The sequence below is a fragment of the Mustela lutreola genome, chromosome 10, assembly GCF_030435805.1.
Source record: "Mustela lutreola isolate mMusLut2 chromosome 10, mMusLut2.pri, whole genome shotgun sequence".
Lineage (NCBI taxonomy): Eukaryota > Metazoa > Chordata > Mammalia > Carnivora > Mustelidae > Mustela > Mustela lutreola.
The window spans coordinates 85,704,618-85,728,333 of NC_081299.1; the positions used below are offsets into that span (position 1 = coordinate 85,704,618).

The 23,716-nt window shown below is 39.1% G+C and overlaps 1 protein-coding gene across 5 annotated transcripts in view; it reads left to right on the top strand.

The window, feature by feature from the left end:
• The window catches only part of CDC14A (cell division cycle 14A), a 190,771-nt gene that overhangs the window by 64,649 nt on the left and 102,406 nt on the right, over nucleotides 1–23,716 (top strand). For all 5 annotated transcript variants that reach the window (XR_009345545.1, XR_009345546.1, XM_059138137.1 and 2 more), the window contains exon 5: nucleotides 17,200–17,279. Coding sequence is in view for 3 of the 5 variants with exons in the window: in XM_059138137.1 (XP_058994120.1) it covers nucleotides 17,200–17,279 (80 nt within the window). In the remaining 2 variants the exon portion in view is untranslated. The remainder of the gene's footprint in view (nucleotides 1–17,199; nucleotides 17,280–23,716) is intronic.

Genomic DNA, 23,716 nt, shown 5'->3' on the forward strand with positions numbered 1-23,716 from the left:
CTTTGGGGATCTCCATGGGTAACTTAGACTAGGTCTAAGTATCAGGAGTGATAGGAAAACAGGAGAACCAAGGACCAGCATGAAGCAGTTCAGGCCGGATCTCAGGACAGCGCTTTCCAAGCTTCTTTCACTATAAACACCTCAGTAAGAACCATATTTCACACTGCCCTTTAGTACATATGATTCACATGTATAACCGAAACAAAATGTACATGAAACAATTCTTCCTTTACAATGGGTAAGGTAAACTGATTTTATGTTCTGCCCTATTTTATGAAAAAAAAAAAAAAATCTTTACCCTATTAAATTGATTTTGCTACTCAAAAATGGGTAGTTACCTTCTGTTTGTAAAATACAGCCATTGCAGAATCTGTGCTTCGATCTGAAATGTATGTGCATGCTGTTTAAGGTATCAGTTTTGGCACCAAATATTCAGGTGACTGTTTGGCCTGTCTGGGTTAGCCTGCGATTAAACATGAACAGCTAAAGGAAAATGGAAAGTGCTCTGAACTCCTCATAAAGCTCCTTTGTCTAAATATCAAGATGTCCAGCTGGCTTCCACATGACATTGATTCAGTTGATAACTTGATGGCTGGGAAAAGCTGAGTCTTGTTTTAAGACCTCAAGTAACTGCAATTTGTCTTATCTTACTTTCATTTGAATCACTATGTTTCCCTCAAACTCCTACACATCCCCTTCTTCCTGGCAGCCAAAAAGTGCATTTATTCACTTGTGACAGCCTTGAATGAGAGAAGCCTGTGCACAGGTCAGTGCTGGGGACCCTGGGGAGCCAGTGCTGAGCCCCGGTCTCTGAGTCTGTTATGGGACTGCCTTGTCCAGTGTAGTTTCTGTATTCATGCCGATGGTACGTGATGCCTTATGCACTTCATGACATCTAATCTTAAACCTTAGGTTTGTAAGAGTTTTTGAATGCATAATTTTAATCTATGTAAGTTTCATTTCAAGAAATCTCTTCTGTTTGATGTAGTGAGTAAAATAGCCTTTGTCCCCATTGTGGACAGTGAATTGAAATAAAAAGCCTTCTCCATATGTATTTCCTGAAATTTTAAATAAAAGAGAAGCTAACTGGAGCTCCTGGTGAGGTTACTGTGTGTTGAGTTATTCCTAAGACCTTTAGTGCCCAAAACGTGGTGACTGCATGAAGAAGCTTAGCCAAGCCCATGTCAGCTACTAGGTTCCCATGTTAGTGCCACTCTGCCCTGTGTGTCTGTCTTAGTTCTCCTCTTTATTGCTCCTCTGCCCCAGCCTTGTGTCCCCTGTGCTTACCCCCCTCAACCCTCATGACAAATGCTTGTAGAGCCCCTAAGTTTTCATTATGGAAAACTAAGCTTTTATGATGAGGACCGAGAACTGGGGATGTAGTTAGCAAATTCAGTTAATCAAAGTGAGTAGTGGGACTAGGAAAGTGTTACCTCAGAGCAAAAGTTGAGGAGTTGCTACAGTACCTCAGAGCATGACTGAATAGGGGAGTAACATTTATGGTCCATAGTTTAAAAGTAATGAGTAGACAGACAAGCCTTTCCATGTGAACATAACGCACCGTGGGATGAATCAGATGTGACACTTGTGTTGAGAGGTGGTATGTCAGTCATTTAGTGGGGCTTGCTTTGAGAAATTTCTAAGTAATAAGAGAAAACCGTAATTCCCTTCTCAGAGCAATCTTTCCTGATTTTTTTTCCCCATAATTTGTTTGCCTACTCCTTCCCTACTCCCCAACTGCTTATTTTGTCATTTCTTAGTATTTGACCCAGACGGTTAAGCAATGCTAGCTTTTCTTTTCTTTCTTTCTTTCTTTCTTTCTTTCTTTCTTTTTTTTTTTTAAGATTTTATTTATTTATTTGACAGACAGAGATCACAAGTAGGCAGAGAAGCAGGCAGAGAGAGAGGAGGAAGCAGGCTTTCCGCTGAGCAGAGAACCTGGTGCAGGGCTCTATCCCAGAACCCCGGGATCATGACCTGAGCCAAAGGCAGAAGCTTTAACACACTGAGCCACCCAGGCACCCCGCAATGCTAGCTTTTCTTACCTCATCTTACAGTTGATTATGTCTAGTATCAGCTACTAGAATAAACTCCTTGCAATCACTTGCTTTGCCAATTCTCTCCCACTAGAGTGAGCTCCTTGAAGGAACAGGTGACTCTTCCTTGTGTTTGTATCCCCTTGACTTCGCACACCAGGGTCTTGGCTGCTTTAATTTGAAATCAACTGCTTGTTAGAAGTTATGGGAATGGACCCATCCTGTACAAAGAATTGATGGATATGCTGTAACTCCTTTAATAGCATTGTGAGGTATTGTCTGCCTTGGAATTGGGGACACTTAAGATCCCGCTTGTTGGTTGTGATAAGATATTTCTGTTCCCTTCAGAAATGTCTGAAAAGTTGAGAAAATTCTCAGTGTCTGCAAGTGAGTAGTAGTTTTGGCAGCAAACTACATCTTTTACCCGGAGCCACATTTTACATTTTTATTCTTTTCCTGGAAACACATCTGTGAACTAATGGAAAGAGTGACAAAATGGGATTAACATTTTAAAACAGTTTCTAAAATCATTTTCTTTGCTTGTTTCCAAGCAAAAGTATGAATTAAAAAACAACCACATCCATTTTTAGGACATCCTGGCATCGGGCTATGCCATTATTAGCAAAGAGTTAAAAAAATATATTAGATACTACATTTTATACATGTGTACTCACTGATGACAATATTTTCCTTCTGAATTCATGGAAGAGGAAGTCAGATTTAAGTTGTTGATTAAGATCCTTCTAATACAATAAAGGATTTTGGGATTTACCCAGAGTGTGGGCCACTGGACTCTTTCTATAAACTCTATTTTGCTTTTTTAAAGGAATATTGGTTGACCTAGATCTGAAGTTAAATACCAAGACTGCAGGATGGGCTTCTGGCTTTTACTGTATCTACTCTAGCAATTCCAACAATAGTTTCTCCTCTGAAGAATTGCTCCAGTGGAACTATGTACAGAACAGTGATTCTTCCCTAAGTTCCAGAAGCAGACAGATCTTAGAGAGAGATCCTCCCGTTGCCCTGGCTGCCCACTCCTACCCTTCCCCACAACTCCTCCTGACTGCACTAGGAAACCCAGAGAAATTAAGGAATTTGACCCAAGAGACAGAACAGGGAGGGACCAGAACTCCCTTCCTTTTGGCATTTCCATCCTTCTTCCCCATTCGTTAGCAGCCCCCAGCTTACGGAGGCGAGGCGCTGAGAGTCCCAGTTAGCACCACTGTGTGAAATAACCAGTTTCACTTCTCTTACACTTTGCCCTGGCTTCCATTTATGGCTGTTACTCACTTACCACTCCTAGTTCTCTCCATGTGGCTCCCCTTCATCTTTGATTTTTCCCTGCTACTTCCACCCCTTTCTGCTCCCTCTGTTTCTGATCACTTCTCTCCTGTTGCTTTGTTACCTTCCTCTCCCTGCTCCTCCTTTCCTCATTGGCTCCTTAATGTAGAAAAGCAGTATTGTCATAATTTGAGTTTTATGGTTACATGTCACAGAAATTGACTCTGACTTGCTCACGCGTAAAACTTGGATTTTTGTGATTTACCTGTTAGCTTAGTCGAAAGAGGGAAGTAGAGGGCTCCTGTAGCCTTCATTGAGCTTATATTCTGCCGTGGGACAGCAACTCTGTGGTAATAGCATAGCGACTGGCTGGCTGCTTCGGATTGGGAGTTGAGAGAAACCCTCCCTGAGGTGATGACTGTTAATCTGATGAAGAGGAAGAACATTTTAGGCAGAGGGAATAGGATGTAGAAAGCCTTTCGAGGTGGGAATGAACTTGGTATGACTGAGGGTGCAAGAGAAAGCTGAGGTGGCCGGAACACAGGGGAAAAGGGGTTGAGGTCTCTGGCAGGGCTGTTGTATGAGGGGAAGAGTTTGGATTTTATTCTCCACGAGGGAAGCTGTTGGAGAGTTGAAATGATCTGTTCTGCACTGAAAAAGGTTGTTTTTTTTTTTTTTTTTTTAATATTTATTTATTTGACACAGAGAGAGAGTGCATAAACAGGGGAGCAGCAGGCAGAGGGAGAGCAAGAAGCTGAGCAAGAAGCCTGATTCGGGACTCGATCCCAAGACCCTGAGATCATAACCTGAGCTGAAGGCAGATGTTTAACCGTCTGAGCCACCCAGGCGCTCCTGAAAAGGACTTCTAAAACTCATCTTTCAGTACTCTGCTTAAAGCTCTCCATAGTACAGTTGGCTCTGGGTTTCAGATTTCTCTTATGCTACCATGCCGTAATGGTCTGATTATTTACATGTCTGCCTTCCCTACTGTCTTCATTTCTGTGTCCCTAAAATATAACTCAGACCCTACTAGAAGACCCATGAATGAAGAAGTAGATTTGTCACATGGGTTGTCAAGGGCATAGGCAAAGCCTTTTTGTACCCTTGGAATTTCACAGAGAATATTGGCCTCCTTATCAACTATCACTTAAAGCTAATGAAATAGTATGTATTTGTAGTTCTGTGATAGAATTCAGGTATTTAGCCTCACTTCTCTAAGACTTATTATAACAGCAGTTCTAAACCATGATTTTGTGTCAGAAATACCCGCAGGCCAGACTTCTCATATCTGGTGAATCAGAATCTCTGGGGAGAGAAATCAGGATATCTTAAAACAGCTTTGAAGGTTTTTTCTGAGGCATATTCGAAGTTGGGGATCCCTGGCTTCTATTAGAAGATATAAAGTTTAAAAAAAAAAAAAAGAAGATAGGAAGTAATGTAAAAGGGCTACTCCTGAGGTTAGGAATATATCTGACTTGTTCTTGGTGTCTGGTACCAGTAATTCTTTCCTGAATGAAGAAATGAACCACCTGTGTATAAAACTGTGGCAAATTCTCTGCTCATCTACTTCTTTTCCTCTCTCCTTCCTTATTTTCCTTACTACGAGTAAATCTGTCCTCCAGTCTTGCTGCTGATCAACAGACAGCTTATGAAATCCCCGAGCAGAGTGAAGGAGGGGGCTTTCTGAAAGCAGTGAGGTTTAGCTACAGCAGTGAGCTGGAAGGGGAGGGAAATTTCCAGTAGCTGCAGGGAAGGTGGATAGACATCCTATATGTTACATATATTGGCTATGCATGCAATAGATCTGTTGGTTGGATTTAAGTTACTTTTATTTAAGGTGGAATCGCCTTCAGTTGTTTCAGTTGTACTGTGTGTGGAATTAATAAACTTTCAGGGAACATGGTTACTTCTTTAAAAGATCTATACACATTTCAGAATGATTAATTCCATTGTGTTCTTGAAGGACAGTTCTGTCCTGTGGCATATATTTGAACAGTTTGGACTAAGACTCAGAAAAATGGCCCTGGAATCCTTTCTGCAAACACCTGACTGATGGGCAAAGCTCTTGTTTCTCCTGCTTTCTCCAAGCAACAAATCTTTGTAAATACTGGAAGAGAACAACCAGTTCCTTGTTTGTGTTCATTGTTGGTTTTCTATTCTTGAGTCAATTCAAAGAACAGTAGCTTACAAGTTACTAGGAGATTCTAGATCTGAGATTTAGTTCACATGCTATGTGGATTCTGTCTTAGAAGTTTGGATAACATCTCTTCGACAAAACTTCTTCAATGTGGAAAAGGATAAGATGCCTATATTCAAAAAGGCTTCTTTTTTTGTCCCTCAGGTGCTTGCTCTAGTTACTAAAATGAATACATATAGTTGTCTGGTCTACCTCCTACCTCTGCCTAAGCTGCTATAATTTGCTGAAAGTTCAGAGGAAGCAAGCCATACTTTGGTCATATTGCTTTCCCTCCCTGGTTGGGTTCCGTTCCTGGTGAGTTTGGCGTCTTCCCCCTGTGTTTGTCCTGAAAGTTTCTGACCTTTCTCATCCACTTTCTTTCCCAATTATCTCCCTTTGGTTACAGCAAGAAAATCTTTCTCCTCTTGTATTTGCCACGACTCCTGTTGCCTCAGATTTGGAATCAGTCCTAATCATAATGCCAAATACTGAGGAAAACTCTGCATTTTGAAGTGAAATTAGATACATTAAAATACCAGTCAAGCATTTGAAATAATTCAAAGTTCACTTTCAAGTCATTCAAAACATGTGCGTTGGTTTCCTTGTGTTTTATTTTTCTAATCCAGGCTTTCCTCAAGTATTAGCATTGAGGGAAGAAAATTTAAAACGCAAACATGCCTCTTTAATTTAATTATTTAGTTTTAGTTTTTAGTCTTTGAAATCACGTTTTCCACCACAGTTTATTTTAGATGATTTATTTATTTTTAATGATTATCATGGACTCCATGATCATTTTTGGACTAGCCTAAGAGATGGACAACCATAAGATTTTATCTTTGGGAAACTATTTCCAGAGATCTAAATTTAACCTTTACAAATACACTTTTGGAATATGATTTAGCTACAAGTTGAAGACATTCTATAATTGGTTATAGGTGTTAAGAGAATTTAAACATTGATGCTTGGTCTGTTGTAGATCTGTTATCTACATGTTCATCATAAAGGAAGTCATGGTCTTTTCCTTCTAAGCCTGATCAAATTCAGTCCTTGCTTTAAGGAACATATCACTGTTTTTGCTTTTCTTTCTTAATTTGAGAGGTTTTATGAAATAAAATTCATGCTATATCCAGAAATAATCCGTGAAACTCAGCATGAGGAATTTTTGACATGGAACCATTCCATTTGAGGGTGTTATTCAATTAATGCTCTGGAGTGAGTCTGTTTTTCTATTTCCTATAGAGACTGGCTTCTGACGGTGTCACAGGGTTATGTTTACCTGTGTGTCGTACCATAACAGCATTATACTCAGCTTGTGTGAGACTAGGGACTCAGGTTTTCTTGGGACCAAATATTTTTTCCTTTTCCCCTTTAAAAGGGGCTCTTTAGACTTCTGCGTGCTAAGAACATTGGTTTAGCATTTCCTTGGTTTGCTTTAATAAGGAGCTGAGCTAGTTCAATGAAGTCCAAGCAGCTCGGCGATGTCTGTGTTGGAACATGAGCCGTCTCCAGACAGGAGAAGCCTGAAGTGTTACTGAGATCGGCTAGCAAGGGATGTGTGTTCATCCAGACTGTAGATGTCAGTTCTGGGCGAATATCTTTGCAGGCTGCTAACATTCCACTTCCTGTCAAATTAGGAAGACACAGAGGGCTAATGTTGTTTACGATCTTCCTAAATTTCCCATCAAAGGAGCTGCCACTGGTTTCACTCTCTTCACGCCCACAAGAGGCAGAGATAGTATTTCTGTTCTAAAAATGAGTTCTCAAATAAATAAAGTCCACTGTGTATCAAATCTCGAATTCAAATTAAAATGTAAAGAGATGAAGTTGAGACTATTTCAGAACTAACATCATGTCAGCCAAAGAGTATGGTCATCCCTAGACCTTCTCTTATGGATGCAGATGAGTATTAAGTATTTTTAGGGCAGAAATAAGTGATGGGGATGGAGGCCTGGCATCAGATTCTGCCTGACTTCTAGACTTAGTGTGGCCTCCGTATTTGTTTAGCAAATGCATTGTCTTTGCAGGCCTCATAATCTGTGATTTATAATAGACTTAAAACTGGAAGAACAGGGAGAACGACTCACCTTGCTTTATAATGTGTTAAAGACAAGGTGCATTCATTCTTGTTTTAATTAGGCTATTCAGTACAACAGATTTTAAATAGACTGAATAAAATAAAGGCTGTTTTAAATATTCAGTTGCTTTTCTGGTTTGCAATCGGACTTAACTATCTAATTTGTAAGTGATTGTTTAACACTGAATATTTTTATTTCTATAAACAATAAGAACAAAAGTAGAATCAATGTGCATTTGTGGGATGTTTGGCTTTCTTTTCTTTCTTTCTTTTTTTTTTTTAAGTTTTAAAGCTTAATGTTGATATTGTTTTCTTAGTCACTGATTATAATGAAAGGAAATGATTAAGAAGAGAAATGTTGCTAAAAAGAGTAAAATTAGACATTTTGTTTGTGCTTGCATATGACGGTTAAACTTAATGCTATCTTCAGGAAAAAGTGGCTTATAAATTAAGTGCCCTGACACTTAAGAAGTCTGAGAATCATGTGGGGCGCCTGGGTGGCTCAGTGGGTTAAGCCTCTGCCTTCGGCTTAGTTCATGATCCCAGGGTCCTGTGATCAAGCCGGGCTCTCTGCTCAGCGGGGAGCCTGCTTCCCCCACTCTCTCTGTCTGCCTCTCTGCCTACTTGTGATCTCTGACTGTCAAATAAATAAATAAAATAAAAAGAAAGAAGTCTGAGAATCAAAGTGTTGGGAGCCAAGGAAGAGACTTTAAAAGGTGTTTTTTTTTAACCTTTTTCTTTTTTTTTTTTTAAATTTTATTTTTTTTTCCAAAATTCATTGTTTAAAAGTTTTATGTTTCAACTCTTTGCAGAGTTTCTCACCTCATGGTGTGTTTTTGTAGATGTTCATTCGATGGACTTTGGTGGCTCATTCTTTGCTAGTTACTGGTAATTGCTTTCCTCTCCTAAAAACAAACCTTGCCTACTGTTCTTATTCTTTTGTTCGTGAGAAGTTCACATAAGGAAAAATGAGTACAGCATCAGTTCTCTTCTGGCTACATGTACTTTGTTGGGGAAAGATGTGGGCCACCTCAAGGATCTTCTGGTATTTTGACAATGGGTTTGATAAAACAGAGTCCACAGCATGTATCTTTTTTTTTTTTTTTTAAAGATTTTATTTATTTATTGACAGAGAGACAGTGAGAGAGAGCATGAGAGGGGAAAAGTTCAGAAGGAGAAGCAGACTCTCCACTGAGCGGGGAGCCTGATGCAGGACATGATCCCAGGATTCTGGGATCATGACCTGAGCCGAAGGCAGTCGCTTAACCAACTGAGCCATCCAGATGCCTCACAGCATTTATCTTATGATTGTTGGTTCTAAGGCACCAGGAGATGCATATGGCCATTTGAAGAGGCAGGACCGAGAATAGGGTCAACATGGGTACTTTAAAATGAGAGGACAGAGTTAAATGATGGTCTGTATGTTACAGTCTTAGTATCTAGCCATCATGGGGGACATTTACAGCCTCATGTTTCGATGTTTGTACACATAGACAGGCCTTAGGACTCCGGGGTCAGAAGTAACAGTCGTGGATCCAGATTCCCGTGCATTCACGGGTCAAAAGGAGAAAAGAAATATTTTGGGACCAAAGTTTATCTCCTTTCTGTGGTCCCTTGCTATGGAAGAGCTGTGTGCTTAATACAAATCTGAGCACTTTACATATCATATCAGTCCATTAAATCTTCCCCACAGTCTCATGAGGCAGTTACAGTGCTTATCCCTATGTTACAGGTAAGGAAGTAGAAGCACAGAGAATTCATGTAATATGGCTCCGTGAAAGAGCCTGGATTTGAATCCAGGCAGCTTGGCTGTGGACTTGGGGTGCCTGACCACTGCACTTGATCACCTATGCTCTATCTAGCTAAGTGATCCATGTCCTGCGGCCATGTCACATTTGTTCTCACATAAAACACACCCTTTCTCTCCGCTGTTTGTTTGTGCATCCATCAGACATTTTTTGAGTATGGGCCACGTGCCAGGCAGTGTTGAGTCCTGAGCACAGAGAAGAGGCAAACATCCTGCTTGACTTATAGTCTAGCCAGGGAGATAGACTGAAATCACTCTGGAAGACTAACTTGGGTAAAAATTTGAGGGAGGAAGGCAGTGCACTTTGAGAATGGAGGGAGGGGCCTGATCTCATCAGGTTGCGGAAGAAGCCTGCCCTAGCAAAGTGGCTTAGAGCTGTGGTCCCAAGGAAGGGAAGAGGTAGCCATCTAAACGCGACCATGTTGCAAAGAAGGCTTGAGTCGAGTCAGGGTCCTTTGCCGACCGTTCCCCAGTCATCTTTAGAGCCCTTGTTGTCAGCAGTTTTGAGTTCCTTAACGAGGTTGTGGACTGTCCCCATGTCCTGGTGTGTATGCAGGTTCCCCTGCAAAACTGTAAGCATTAAGTTAAGTACAGACACATTGATCCTTGGTGACTTGCATGTTCTCTTCCACCTCCTGCTTCCTGCCGTTTACCAGGTATTGGGAGTAGTAGTGGGTAGATTCCAAACAGACACAGGAGAACTGGGACAGTGAATGTCTGGGTTAGGCAGTGTGCTTGGACCCTTGAAATACTTCGTATAAGCTAATGCACGTCATCTGAGCTAGAGCTCTTACTTGTAGAATCAGTATCTGTCTTACCTTTTCTTTTAGTACATCACTGAAGAATTGATTACACATCTTGTCTGATGCTCTCAAATAACTGGGCTCTGAAAGTTAATTTCACTAGCTCCCTTGGGCATTATCACTAAAATTGTAGGGACACATTTAGAAAGTCTCATTCACTTGATTATTATTTAAGCTAAATTAACTCTCCAGGGTGGCTGCATTGTAGAACCTTACATGTTTAAAGCTAAACATATATTCCCAGAGCATCTATCTGATAGGAGGCATCGTAAGGCTTATAAAAGTATAAAAATAATAAAAACATGTCTATTGCACTTAAGGAGCTTTATACTTGGGTTTAAAGGGAAATAATTACGACAGAGCTGTCAGGAGCCCATCAGGAAGTGGTTAGGAGGGCTGTGGGGAGCCAGACTGCCTGACTCCACCACACCCTAGCTGTGCGACCTTGAGCAACCCATTCTCAGCATTTCATGTATAAATGGAAATGGGTTAATAATGGAACCAACTTCAGGGTGATTGTGAGAGGATTATTAAGCCAAATAATGTCAAGTGCTTAGAATAGTACCTGGCACATAGTATGCACCCTGTAACTTTTTATTATCACCGTCGTTATCATGGTCATTATCATTCTTATAGTTGAATCTAAGGAATTGGGGAAGGGTTTCTGAGCGTAAGAAAAAAATGCATGGCAGAGGTGGTATTCAAGTTAAGTTTGATGAAATAGGAAGGATTTTAATAGCGTAGATGGTTTGGAGTATCCCAGAAGAGACCTCAGATGAAGGTGTGAGGTATGCTTCTGGAATGGTGAGGCATCAGTTGGCACCTTGTCTTGGTGAAGGGTGGGCAGTCTGGCTGGGGTTTTTGGGCAGGATTGAGACTCTCAGAGTCCTGTTCCAGAGTTGCTGGAGGAAGCGGGAGGGGAGGCAGAAAGAAACCTTGTTAGACCTAGAGTGTGGTAAGAAGGGTTTGAAATAAGGTGATGGTATAGTCATGACAGAAAGGTCAAATGCAGATTCACCGGTAAACTAAATGCAGTTAAAGATTTAGGGCCCTTAACGTGTTTGAGCCTCTCTCTCTCAGGTCATTGGAGGGAACTTAAGTGGTGGTTTTATAAAATTGAGAAGATACTTGTATATTTTTCTTTCTGTCCCCAAATCTTCTGTTTCAGCCACTCAGGCGGTAGAGGCTTTAGACAAAGAATCAGTCTGGATATTGATTGGATGAGGATGGACACAATGGAATAGAGAGGCCAGGGTCACAGGTGACTTTTGAGATTGAGTTTGGTGGACCGGGAGGAACTCCAGATGACAGACACGGGGATGGTGGGAGAAGCCAGTGAGGGAGCAGTGCTTTCAAACTAAGTGGGGGCTCTACACTGATTAGCTTCACCAGGGAAACATTCTCTTATTACTTCTGCCCATCCCTGTCCTCAGTTGCTGTCTTGCAAGTACGATAAGTTATATGGGGCTTGGGAGAGAGGCCTGTGCACGACTGTTAATTAGTGGAATAGAATCCAAAGCACATATTCTACAGAGGGACATCTTTGTAATGTCCCCATTTAATACTCTGCGTATGCTAGAACTACCTGTATGAAAATTTTAAGGAAAATTTCTCTTTTGTTTAAGTTTTTCATATTTAGTAAATTTTAGGGCTTCTAGACTGTTTTTAACATCTATTTTCTGGTAACTTCTCTATTTTGAAGAAATTTAATTGACTCAGAAATGGTCAGTCTGCTAATCTCACAGCAATCATGTCAGTGTTCTGGTGGCAGTACCTGAAGGGGAAAGGCTGTTCTCAGCATTTGTTTCCTCTTTTATAAATAAGCAATGTAGTAAACCAGTAACAGGAAATCAAATGCCAAAATTAAAGAATACTCTCTCAGATGACCAAATCAAATCCTCAAGAGTATTTCCGCTTTACAGGTCACAGAATGTAAATATAATTAAAATAGAGGCACAGGTTTCATCTTTAACTGTATATGGGATGTGTGTCTGTGTTGCCTTTTATAGTAAGTCTTTTTTTGAGAAATAATAGCACCTAAAAACACAGCTAAAGACAGTTAGAACTGAGGCAAATGTCCCCAGAGAAAGACCATCAGCCAATTTGTGACTAAAAGTCTGGTTTAGCCCTTCTATATTAAGTCATTTGTTGTTTGAAGAATCACTTTTTATGTATCAGAGGGATTAAATGATCTGAATGGAGAAATACCATTGTAAATTTTAAAATGCTTCTGAAATTTATGTATATTATTTCTGGACAGGCTTTAAAGATTTAATGACCATAGGATTTAATAAAAAGAAGTGATTTAGAAATATTTTTGGATTAATTTAAAGAGGATTTTATTTAATTTCCCAGGTTGGCCTGCTATTCTTCTATAAAATTAGCCCAAACATGATATTTTGAAGCATTGTTTCTCAATGTGTGGTGTGCACAAACTTTTAAATATTGTAAATTATGTATTTTAATAGTCATTTATGTCTAGAATCTACATGGCAGATGATACTGGTTTTCTGTTAACAGCAATGACATAAAACACTTCAGAATAAATTGATTTAAAAGATCGTGTCTGTTTAAGGAGAAATAATAATACATGGTCCTATGTATGGTGTCAGAAGTTAGAAAAGTTGATGTATGATTTGTTGAAGTGTAGAAAACATTGCCTTATTGGTAAATCATATAAATTATATCTTACAGTACCATAACTTAAGTGATATTGTTAAATAAAAACCTCACAGCCATTGGTTGGTTATTTATTTATTTATTTATTTATTTTTAAATACTGGCTTTTAAAGAATCTTTTAGTAAAGAAATTGAGAGAATTATTTGGGTCCTTGGTATCTGGCATTAAAGTTAATTAAGCAAAAACTCAATCACTTTATTTTACTTATTTATATATATATATTTAAAGACTTTATTTATTTGATGGAGAGAGAGAGTCACAGCGAGAGAGGGAACACAAGCAGGGGGAGTGGGAGAGGCAGAGGGAGAAGCAGGGTCCTTGCTGAGCAGGGAGCCTAATGGAGGGCTCCATCCCAGGATCCTGGGATCATCATGACCTGAGCCGAATCCGAGCCATCTAGGCACTCCAACACAATCACTTTAACTGGTTAGCTTCTAGTAAGTTAAAAATAAGAACGTGTCTGTCCAGTGCTATTCTATTGAGAGGTTTCTAGGAATTCCTGTCAAGAGTGGTATACTTTGATAAAAGGCATGTCCTCACTCCTCCAGGGGTAACTTAGCGTGGTACATACATCAAGCACTATGCAGAAGTCTTTTGTTAGTTTTACCTATCAAAAGTTTGGGAAGATTCTTTCAGTTTGTGTTTATCTATGCTAATATCTAGTGAGGAGAGAGTAGACAATGTATGTTTTTCCTCTGGGAGGCAGGAAAGGAAAATTAAAAGATTTAGAAGATGCTTTGAAATTCATTTTATTCAGAAAATATTTTTTAGAGATATTAGAATATCTGACAATCAATTTTTGATATTAAATTTGGTCTTATTTTTATTATATTTTTATTTTTTTAAAAGATTTTTTAATTTATTCATTTCAGAGAGAGAGAAAGAGAGCACACTTGTGCAAGCCAGAGAGCATGAGCAGGGAGAGGGGAGGAGGGAGAGGGAGAAGCAGGCTCTCTGCTGAGCAGGGGGCAGATACAGGCTCTATCCCAGGACCCTGTCCCAGGATCCTGAGATTATGACCTGAGCCTAAGGCTCAGGTTAACCAATTTAAGCTCAGGCTTAACCAACTGAGCCACCCAGATGCCCCTGGTTTCATTTTGAAAAAGAGTAGACATTTACTATTTAACTGATTTAGTTACTCTACATTTGAAAAACAAATTAATCTATGTCTGTACAAAATGTAAGACGTGGAGATAGTAGAAAATGTCAAGTAGAAAGTATTCCTTTCTTCCTCCAGTCCCTTTCCTTGTCCTGTTCTTCAGATACAACTACCGTTACCAGTTTGAAGTCACCTAGTTTTAGAAGTCAAGTGGTCATGATCCCAGAGTCTCAGGATTGAGTCCCCTATCTGGCTCCCAGCTGTGCGAGGAGTCTGCTTCTCTCTCTGACCTTCTTCCCTCCCATGCGTTCTCTTATTCTTTCTCACTCTCAAATAAATAAAATCTTAAAAAAAACAAAAAAAAGTCAAGTGTAATGGTGTTTTAGGAATTTGGAAAGAATAGGAATTTTTGCCCCTCATTTGTGCTGCTGTTGTGTGTGTTTATATTTTTTAGCAGATTACCGACTTTGGAGTTGGATCTTTGAATTCTAACTCTGTCAAAGAGCAGCAGTGTGAGTTTGGAAAGTACCTTGCCTTTCTGGGCTTTAGATTCCTCAGCAGCAAGGCTTAATAAATGTTTTTATTATTCCCAGTTTTAGTCGGGCCTAGTTTGTCTCTCTGTCTCACTTTCTCTTTTAATAGGAGACATATCTCAGAAGATGTGGCATTAAGAATCTTTAACAAAAAAATATTCGTGACATGTTCTTTTTTAGAAGTAAATTTGGTACTTTAATGATCCTAGCATGCATACAGTAAGGCACTCATTTATTACGTTTCATCGATCATCAGGTTGTAAAAGGTCATTGTATTTACCTGCCCCTGGACCCTTCCGGGAATTTAGATGGCCTCTGCTGGGTTTCACTTTGCACTTATTAATAATTTAGCACTGGGATAAAAATAAAAACAGACTCTCATCTTACAGTGTGAGAACATGGGTCATGTGTGCTAAGTCATGCAGGTAAGATGAGTAGCTAAACCCTGTGGGGGTATCCAGGTTAAAGAAGTATTTCATGTGGTCTTTTGCCTCTCTTGCAGAATGGCTGCCCTGAAATTAAAGGGAATTAATGTAATTGCTGCTGAGGAAGGAAATGTATTTTTGCTTTTCAAAGGTTGCTGTCTGAGCTTTAATTATGTCATGCAAACACAGAAGCGTTTTCCAGCAGCTTTCCCTTTTAGCAGAGGTAGTCAGCTTTCCAGTAGTGCTGCATCTTTAGGCTTGAGAAATCACCGCATTATTACCGTCTCTATTTATAGGGTATAACCTCCCATTAAGGCACAGCAAAATCCTGTTTTCATATTGGTTACTGAAAGTGGGCTTTAAAGCCAGGGTTGATTTAAGTGGATTTTTCTAATTATTGGAGCTGCAACTAGAGCTGTGATTCTCTTGTAGAATGAGTGACTCACGCCTAGATCATTCTTTACAGTGGTTTCATTTTCTGGGCTGTTCTTGTTTCACGTTCAGTTGGCTTTGGTTGGTGTGTCTCTATCAGACCGTCGGGCTTGCTTGTCAAGTAGTACAGAGCTTTCTTTCAAAGGCTTTAAGTCTATTTTATATATTTATTTTAGTTTTCTTTCTTTAGAAGACAGAATTAAGATGTTTTCTAGTCCTGAAAATATTAATAGTTAAAAATGCATGTAATATATTGCTAGTGGGCTAGCTTAAAACTCAAAGGAGATTTGCAAGTAAAGAGGAAGGCCCTGTTTTTTTTTTTTTTTTTAAAGATTTTTATTTGTTTATTTATTTATTTGATAGACAGAGAGAGATCACAAGTAGGCAGAAGGCAGGCAGAGAGAGAGGGGGAAGCAGGCTCCCCGCTGAGCAGAGAGCCCGATGTGGGGCTCGATCCCAGGACCCTGAGATCATGACCTGAGCTGAAGGCAGAGGCTTAAACCACTGAGCCACCCAGGCGCCCCGAAGTCCCTGCTTTTTAAGAACTGAGACCCTGGCACTCTTGCTGAAATGCACAGGGTTTTGAAATAATGCCATTAATTATAGGTAGAGAGGATCTTTGGGGATAAAATTTGATTCAAACTATAGAGGAAAAGGACCAATGTCCTCAGCTCAAAGTTAAGATATTAAATTATACTTAGAATATAATTGGAGTCTGCCTACGGTTTGTACTGCTCTGCACAATTTGGCCACCACTTGGTTCTCCTTCCCATGTCCCAGCCACACTGAGGATCTCTCTGTCCGATCACTAAGCTCTTTCCCTCGGCAAGGATGGTGCCCTTGTTATTCCCACTGGCTAGCAAGTGCTGCCTCCTTTCCCCTGCTTTTCCATGGCGTGTGCCCTGCAGATCTTACCCTACAAGTCTCTGAGCCTTCTCTGTGCCTTCCCTCAAGCAACCCCTTCCTATTCTCTTTCCAGAACGCTGTTTATTTCCTTTTTAGCACCTATCTCAGAATGTGTTTGTTTTGTTAACTATTGTCTTTGCCCCATAATGTAAAATCAAGAGAGGTACCAGTACCATACAGTGCCTAGCACATATTATATAGTCAAGATGTTGATTAAGTTGTTTACTGGTTTGAAGAGCTCCTTTTTGTTTCTTTGAGATGAGTTTATCATGCTGGGCCAGAGGGATTTAAGTATCCTCGGTATCAACAGTCAAGCCAGTGTGTTTTCTAGTGCTCTTTTTAAAAAAAATTCTTTTTGAATATTTTTATTTATTTAGTTGAGAGAGAGAGAGAGCAGAAACCCAAGCAGACTCCACACTGAGCATGGAACCCAGTGTGGGGGGCTTGATCCCACAACCCCAAGACCACGACCCCAGCTGAAACCAAGAGTCAGGGTCTTGACCGACTGAGCCACTCTGGCGCCCCTGAGGGTCTCCTACCCACATTCATATGCGTTGTTGTGTTGTGATTTGATTTTACTGTACTTTATTTTATTGTACTGGGAGTGCACAGTATAATAATGAAAGTAGAATTGTTCTGTTCCCAAAAGGGAAAACTCTGCCATTGTATCCGTTCACTGTGCCTTGTAAACACTCCTGGATGGCCTCTTTATGGGTCTATGCACCGTCTCGAAGCTCTTACCCGTTTCTAAGCCCAAGGTGGCAGCTCAGCTTCAAGCTGAAAAGGAAATTTTGGTGGCTTGGTTGCTGTCCTTTAAAGGTTAGCATTATCACCATGACGGACAGTTGTCAAAGTGGAAAAAGGGAAATGCAAATTTGGTGGGTAATTAAATTAGTTTTGTGTCATTCTTTGGTGGTGTTCTAAATGTTGCTATTTATCTGTCTTAGGTAATCTATTTAAAGAAGACACCAGAAGAAGCCTACAGAGCACTCCTATCTGGCTCAAACTCCCCCTACCTTCCGTTCAGGTATAACTCTTGGGAGACTTGGGCTAATAGCGCTTGGTTAGACAGCAGCCACTGTCGGGTTGGAATACCATGTTTTTAACTGTCTTAAGACTGTGACCACGATGTTATACAGAATAAAATGAGTTGGTAGTTCTTATTATTTTATTTTTGCGGAGTTCTTTCCCCCCTCTCTAGTAGGAATAAAATAGCATTTTCCTTTTAGGAATTAATTTTCTCCTTGAATTCCTTCTGCATCTTGACCTTTCAGCACAGAGTGGCTGATTTATGAGCTAATAACCATGTGAAGACTTGATTTGTTAGATTTCAGTACTCTACATCATTGATTCATCCATTTATTCTTTCGCTTCAGGGCACGAGTGAGCCCTGACTGGGGTCTGGGGATAGAGAATAAGACCCTCAAAGTAACTTCCCAGGGGCATATGTTCAATGGGGACCCAAAATGACCTTTTTAGCCCATGAATCTAGCTTATATCTTGAGGAAGGCTGTTTCTTATTACAGTGTTAGAAACTACTATTTAAGTATCAGCTGAAAAGGTCATTTAAAAATTTTAGGTAAACTTGAACTTGTTTAAAAAATGAAAGGGAACATACAGCCAAACTCCCACAATGGTTGTTTCTGTTAGAATTGTGAATATTGATAGATACATGTGAAATGATGTATTGTATATATATTTTGTAATATTGCTTATTTTTGTATCCAAATCTACAAGCATTTGTAATTCTTTTTTTTTTTTTTTTTTTTTTAAAGATTTTGTTTATTTGAGAGAGAGGGTGAGCAAGATAGCACAAGCAATGGGAGGGGCAGAAGAGGAGGGAGAGAGAGAGAGAGAGAGAGAGAAGCAGACTCCCTGCTGAGCAGGGAGCCTGACATGGCGTTTGATCCCAGGTTCCTGAGACCATGATCTGAGCCAGAGGCAGACACTTAACGAATGTATGTATTTCTCATTGCTGCTAATCTCATAATTGCCAACAATAATGAAAGAAAGGAAGAGTGAAGTTTGAGAGACCTCTTTGTCAGTCTTCCTTACTCTCCTGTGAACTCACAGAGGGCAGGTCCTGGTGCCTGACACTTGAAAGTGATTTTAGCAAATATTTGAATGAATAAATCAAGGCTAAATCCCTTCAGATCCAAGGGATTCTCATTTCTGTTTCTCAGGCCATAGGAGGGAGTGTTAATTAGGCACAGGGTGGTGTCGAGGTTGGGAGGAGGAATGGGGGAGATACTGCCTAATGTGCTTAATTTGCTTGATCAATGTTTGATAGTCTCAGTGAAGTCAGAGAAAAGTAGTGAGTGGAAAATATCTTCCAGTTCTAGGGTATGAACTAATTAGCTATTGAAGGGCACATAAAAAGTGACAGATATGTATTAGGAGCATTTTAACATGGAGACAAAGCTTGTTTTTTACTTCCACTTCTAATGGCTTCTATAATTTGAAAGCCTTTTGTAAAATACAATTCTAATTTTTAGAAAAGGGTAATTATTTTGGTCAGTTTGGACTTCTGTAACAAAGGAGCATAGACCGGTGGCTTATAAACAACAGAAATGTATTTCTTAGTTGTGGAGAGGGGATCAGGGTGGTCCATGTTCTGGAGAAAGCCCTCTTCACTGGGTCAGACTTGTGTCCTCACGTGGTGAATGGAAGGCAAGAAAGGTCTCTGGGTACCTTTTTTTTTTTTTTTTTTTTTTTAAGATTTTATTTATTTGAGAGAGAGAAAGAAAGAGTGGGGTGAGGGGCAGAGGGAGAGGGAGAAGCAGGCCTCCAGCTGAGCCCCGAGTTGGGAGCCCAACTCAGGGCTCTATCCTAGGACCCGGGGATCATGACCTGAGCCAAAGGCAGACACTCAGCTGACTGAGCCATCTAGGTGCCCCTCAGCTGAGCTTTTAAAGATAGATAAGGGTGTTGAGAATGGAGGGGTCAGATTAGGCACAGGTATGCACTATGGAAAACCCTGGCATTGTGAGGTTTCTGAGTTGACCTCAGAAGTTCTCTGTGGGAGGAGCACAGTGTCTGTGGTGATATAGGGGCCATGTCTGCCTGGGGATCACTGAGGCCCTTTTCCCTGGGACAGTGAGGGCCTATTCAATTTGTTTGCTAAATCGGAAATATGTTTGCAATTTTTCGGTTATTAGTTTGAAAAATAACACACGCCTGGAAATTATAATGCTGTAATATTTGGAAAATTGTAATGCCAGTCAGTAGGTCCACTGGACAATGTAACTGTTTAAAAATTTTAAGTGGAAAATGTATATTAATTTTTATGCTGGTGATATTTTCCATTCAGAAGTCAAGGGAGATGTATTTCTGTTTCATGAGCTAGATGACCCTTGCTATCCTTAATTGTCAATTTAGGTGAAGATATTGGAAGAGGAGGAAAGAATAAATTCTTCTTTTAAGCATAATTATATGTTTAGCTTCTATGTGCCAGGTAATTAATTTGTTTCCTGAGAACTAGAATTTTTGACTAATTAAAATCAGAATGGAAGAAAAGATAGGAAGAAAATTATTATTACCTAACAGAATTAAGCAATTCTGTTATACAATTATAATAATTGTAGCTTATTCTTCCAAATTATTTTTATTTAAATATTTGAAAATATATTTATATCAACATGGCTCAGAAATTTAAAAAATTTACAGTGAGAAGTCTCTCTCCCACCCTTGATCTTACTCTCTAATTTTTTCTGGATAACTTCTGGTATTTGTTTCTTCCATATCCTTCCAGAATTTCTTTATGCACATATAAGCAAATAAAGATATATGTACATTTTTAAAAATTCCATTATAATTAGTGTACAATGTTACATTAGTTTCAGACATACAATATAGTGATTTAGCTATATAATATATAGAATATATGTAATATATAGAATGATAATATATATAGAATAATATATAAAATAATAATATATAGGATAGTGATATGTAGAACATTACTATACATTACTCAGTGCTCATCACCATAAGTGTACTCTTAATTCTTTTTATCTATTTCACCCATCCCCCTGCCTCCCCTCCCCTCTGGTGACCATTAGTTTGTTCTCTATAGTTAAGCCTAATTTTTTGTCTCTCTCTTTCTTTCTTTGTATTGTTCCTAAAATTTACGTATCAGTGAAAACATGTGATATTTGTCTTTCTCTGACTGATTGACTTCACTTAGCGTGATACCCTCCATATTCATCCATGTAGTTACAGATGGCAAGATGTCATTCTTTTTTATGGCTAACATATATATTCTTATTTTTCATTTTTAACACAAAATGTAGCCCATTGCATACACTATACCTTGGGTTTTTTTTTTTTTTTTTTCAATTAACTCGCCTTGGATATCTTTCATATCAATTCACGGAGAGCTTCCTTTTCCATTCTGTATTATTTCTGTGTGATATACAAAATATACAAGAACGCATGTAACCACTTGACGGGTAGACATTTAGGTGGTTTCCTGTCATTTCTGTTGTAGCTTTTCAATTCACGTGGTCTGAAATGTATTTTAGAAGAAAGAAACTGAGACACTACTATGGAGAAAACTATAGTGTGTGGTTAGATGTAAAGGGATTTTAGTAATCTGTTTGCGTAAAGGTACTCATTATATGAAAAAAGAATGCTTAATGAAAAGATGAGGCATTTGTTTCTGGTTTAGGCACCTGTTTCCTGCTAAAAGTTTGACTGTAACTTGAATGTAACTCTAAGTTTTATCTTTCTGATAACCTAAGAAATCAAGAGTTGTGTTTATATTAACCTATATTTCTAAACCCGACTCTTAATTTAAATGTATATATAAACCATACATTTGAAGCAGAAAATACCACAAAGTGGTGTATTTATAATTTAGTAAAAAATATAGTTGAAGGAATAGTACTGGTTTTCTGGAATTTGACTAAAGAGGCTTACTTTTTTCCTAATGCTGAGGTAAGATGTGAGTTGATTTTAGTCTGCAGTCCAGACTAACTAAGGCTAATCTAATGTTAACAAGAATCGTCTTATAGTTTGGGTCAGCCATCATTGCGTTGGCCTTTATTTGTAATTTGGATTCTGTGATCCATGAAGTTTTTTTATACCATTTGTTGTTATACTTCTATCTTCATCGTCTAGATTTCTTTTTAATATGCTGTTGCAGTAATACTTTTACTTAAAAAATAAGAAGGCTTAAAGGGACTTCATTTAAGTGTAGTCGTTTTATTGTTGAAAAATTTTAAGGGGTGCCTGGGTGGCTCAGTCATTAAGTGTCTTCCTTCAGCTCAGGCCATGATCCCAGGGTCTTGGGATTGAGCCCCCCATTGGGCTCCCTGCTCTGCAGGGAGTCTTTTTCTCCCTCTCCCACTCCCCCTGTTTGTGTTCCCTCTCTCTCTGTCAGATAAATAAAAATCTTTAAAAAAAAAAAAAGGAAAAATTTTTAAAAATGAAGACCAGTTTGAGGACTTCTCAAAGTGTGGTTTGCGTTTTTATATGCCTTCTTAGACCGAAATGCCTGTTTCCATTTGTTCTCTAGATTCTTAGTGTCTTTCTAGTAAAAGGGTTTTAAGTTTGAATGAGTTTGGATATGAGTTTGAATAATGTTGTTCTTTGAGATTTATTCATTTAACAAAAATTTATCTAAACAGTCTCTTCTGTAAAGGCTTTCCTCATTTTTCTAGAGAGGGTTGGCAGGTCTTTCATCTGTAATTCCCTATTATATTTTGTGCATTGCATTTTGTGCAGGCTCCTTCACATTTTACACATACATGATTAGAACAAATATCTTGGGGCGCCTGGGTGGCTTAGTCGGTTAAGCAACTGCCTTTGGCTCACGTCATGATCCCAGGGTCCTGGGATCGAGGCCCGCATCAGGCTCCCTTCTCAGTGGGAAGCCTACTTCTCCTTCTTCCTCTGCTGCTCTGCCTGCTTGTGCTATCTCTTGCTCTGTTAAATAAATAAATAAAATCTTAAAAAAAAAAAAAAAGCAAATATCTTGGGGCACCAAGTGATTCAGTCAATTAAGCATCTGCCTTCTGTTCAGGTCATGATCCCAGAGTCGTGGGTTCGAGTCCCACATGAGGCTCCCTGCTCAGTGGGGAGTTTGCTTCTCCCTCTGATCCTTCTCACTCTCTCTTTCTCTAAATAAATAAATAAGTAAAATTTTTACATTGAGATGTAATTGGCATCAGCATTTTATAAGCTTAATGTGCACAGCATAATGACTTACTTGACATACATATATTGTGAAATGTTTATATGATAAATTTAGTTAACACTCATCACTTCATATAGTTATAAAATATTTCTTTTAGATAAGAACTTTTAGGATCTATTCTCTTTGCAGCTTTCAAATCTACCAGACAGCCGTGTTAACTGTAGTCATCATGTTGTAGATGACATCTTCAGTATTTATTTTATGACTGAAAGTTTGTACCTTTTGACCACCTCCACCCAATTCCTCAATTTACTGCTTGTTCTTGACTGCATTAATTATAGCAGACTTTAGAGATAGTTGAATTTCTGACTTGGTGTGACACTCAAGGAGTGTTTGTTGTGACGTTGCTCTTTGCAAGTCAGTCTTAGTTTCATTAAGTTAATGGAATTAAGTTTCATTTAATTGCGAAGAAGTTGTGTCCAATAATGTACCTTTGCTTGTGTTGAGGATGACCAGTGAGTTTGTCTAGAGTGACTTTGGCTAGGGGCAGCTGGGTGGCTCAGTTGGTTAAGTGTCTGTCTTTGGCTCAGGTCATGATCTCAGGGTCCTGAGATGGAGTCCTGCATCAGGCTCCCTGCTCAGCGGGAAGTCTGCCTCTCTCTGTCCATCTGCCTCTCCCTCTGCTCATGCTCTCTCTCGCTCTCAAATAAATAGGTAAAATCTTTATAAAAAAAAAAAGAAAGAGTGACTTTACCTGAAAACTAGAGGAAAAGGGTATTTTTTCACCTACTTCAGTTCCTTGAGTCCATCCATCTTTAGTGTTGGCTTGGCAATTGGTCTCAAGGGAACAAGAGGCTGTTCAGTTCTGGGGTCAGAGTCAGCAGAGTTTGAATTGGCAAGCCTAGTGTGAATCTTTTTAGGTACTTTTCCTTTCACTGTGTTACCAAATTTATAGTCTATACTATTGATCAGTTGTTCCATGAATTCATCTTAATTTTGCTTGTCTAAGGCCTCATGAGACTACCAACTCTTAGTGGAATTCTCATATTGTCTTCTTGGCAGTCAATGGCCATGGTTTTCAAATCCACCTTCTCTGATGTTCATAAAACAGTGTTGGTGAAAATGCTCAGCTTTGTAAAACACGGAAAATTGCATAACTCTTCTTTTGATTTCTTTTGTGCTTTTAAATTCATTTTATAAAACTTACTTCTTTGTTTATGGGTCAAATAGGGCAACATGGTGAGTTTTTTTGGTATTTGATAATGGCTCATAGATGTCCTGAAATCAACTTTTTTATGACATATAATATAAAATGGAGAATTTAA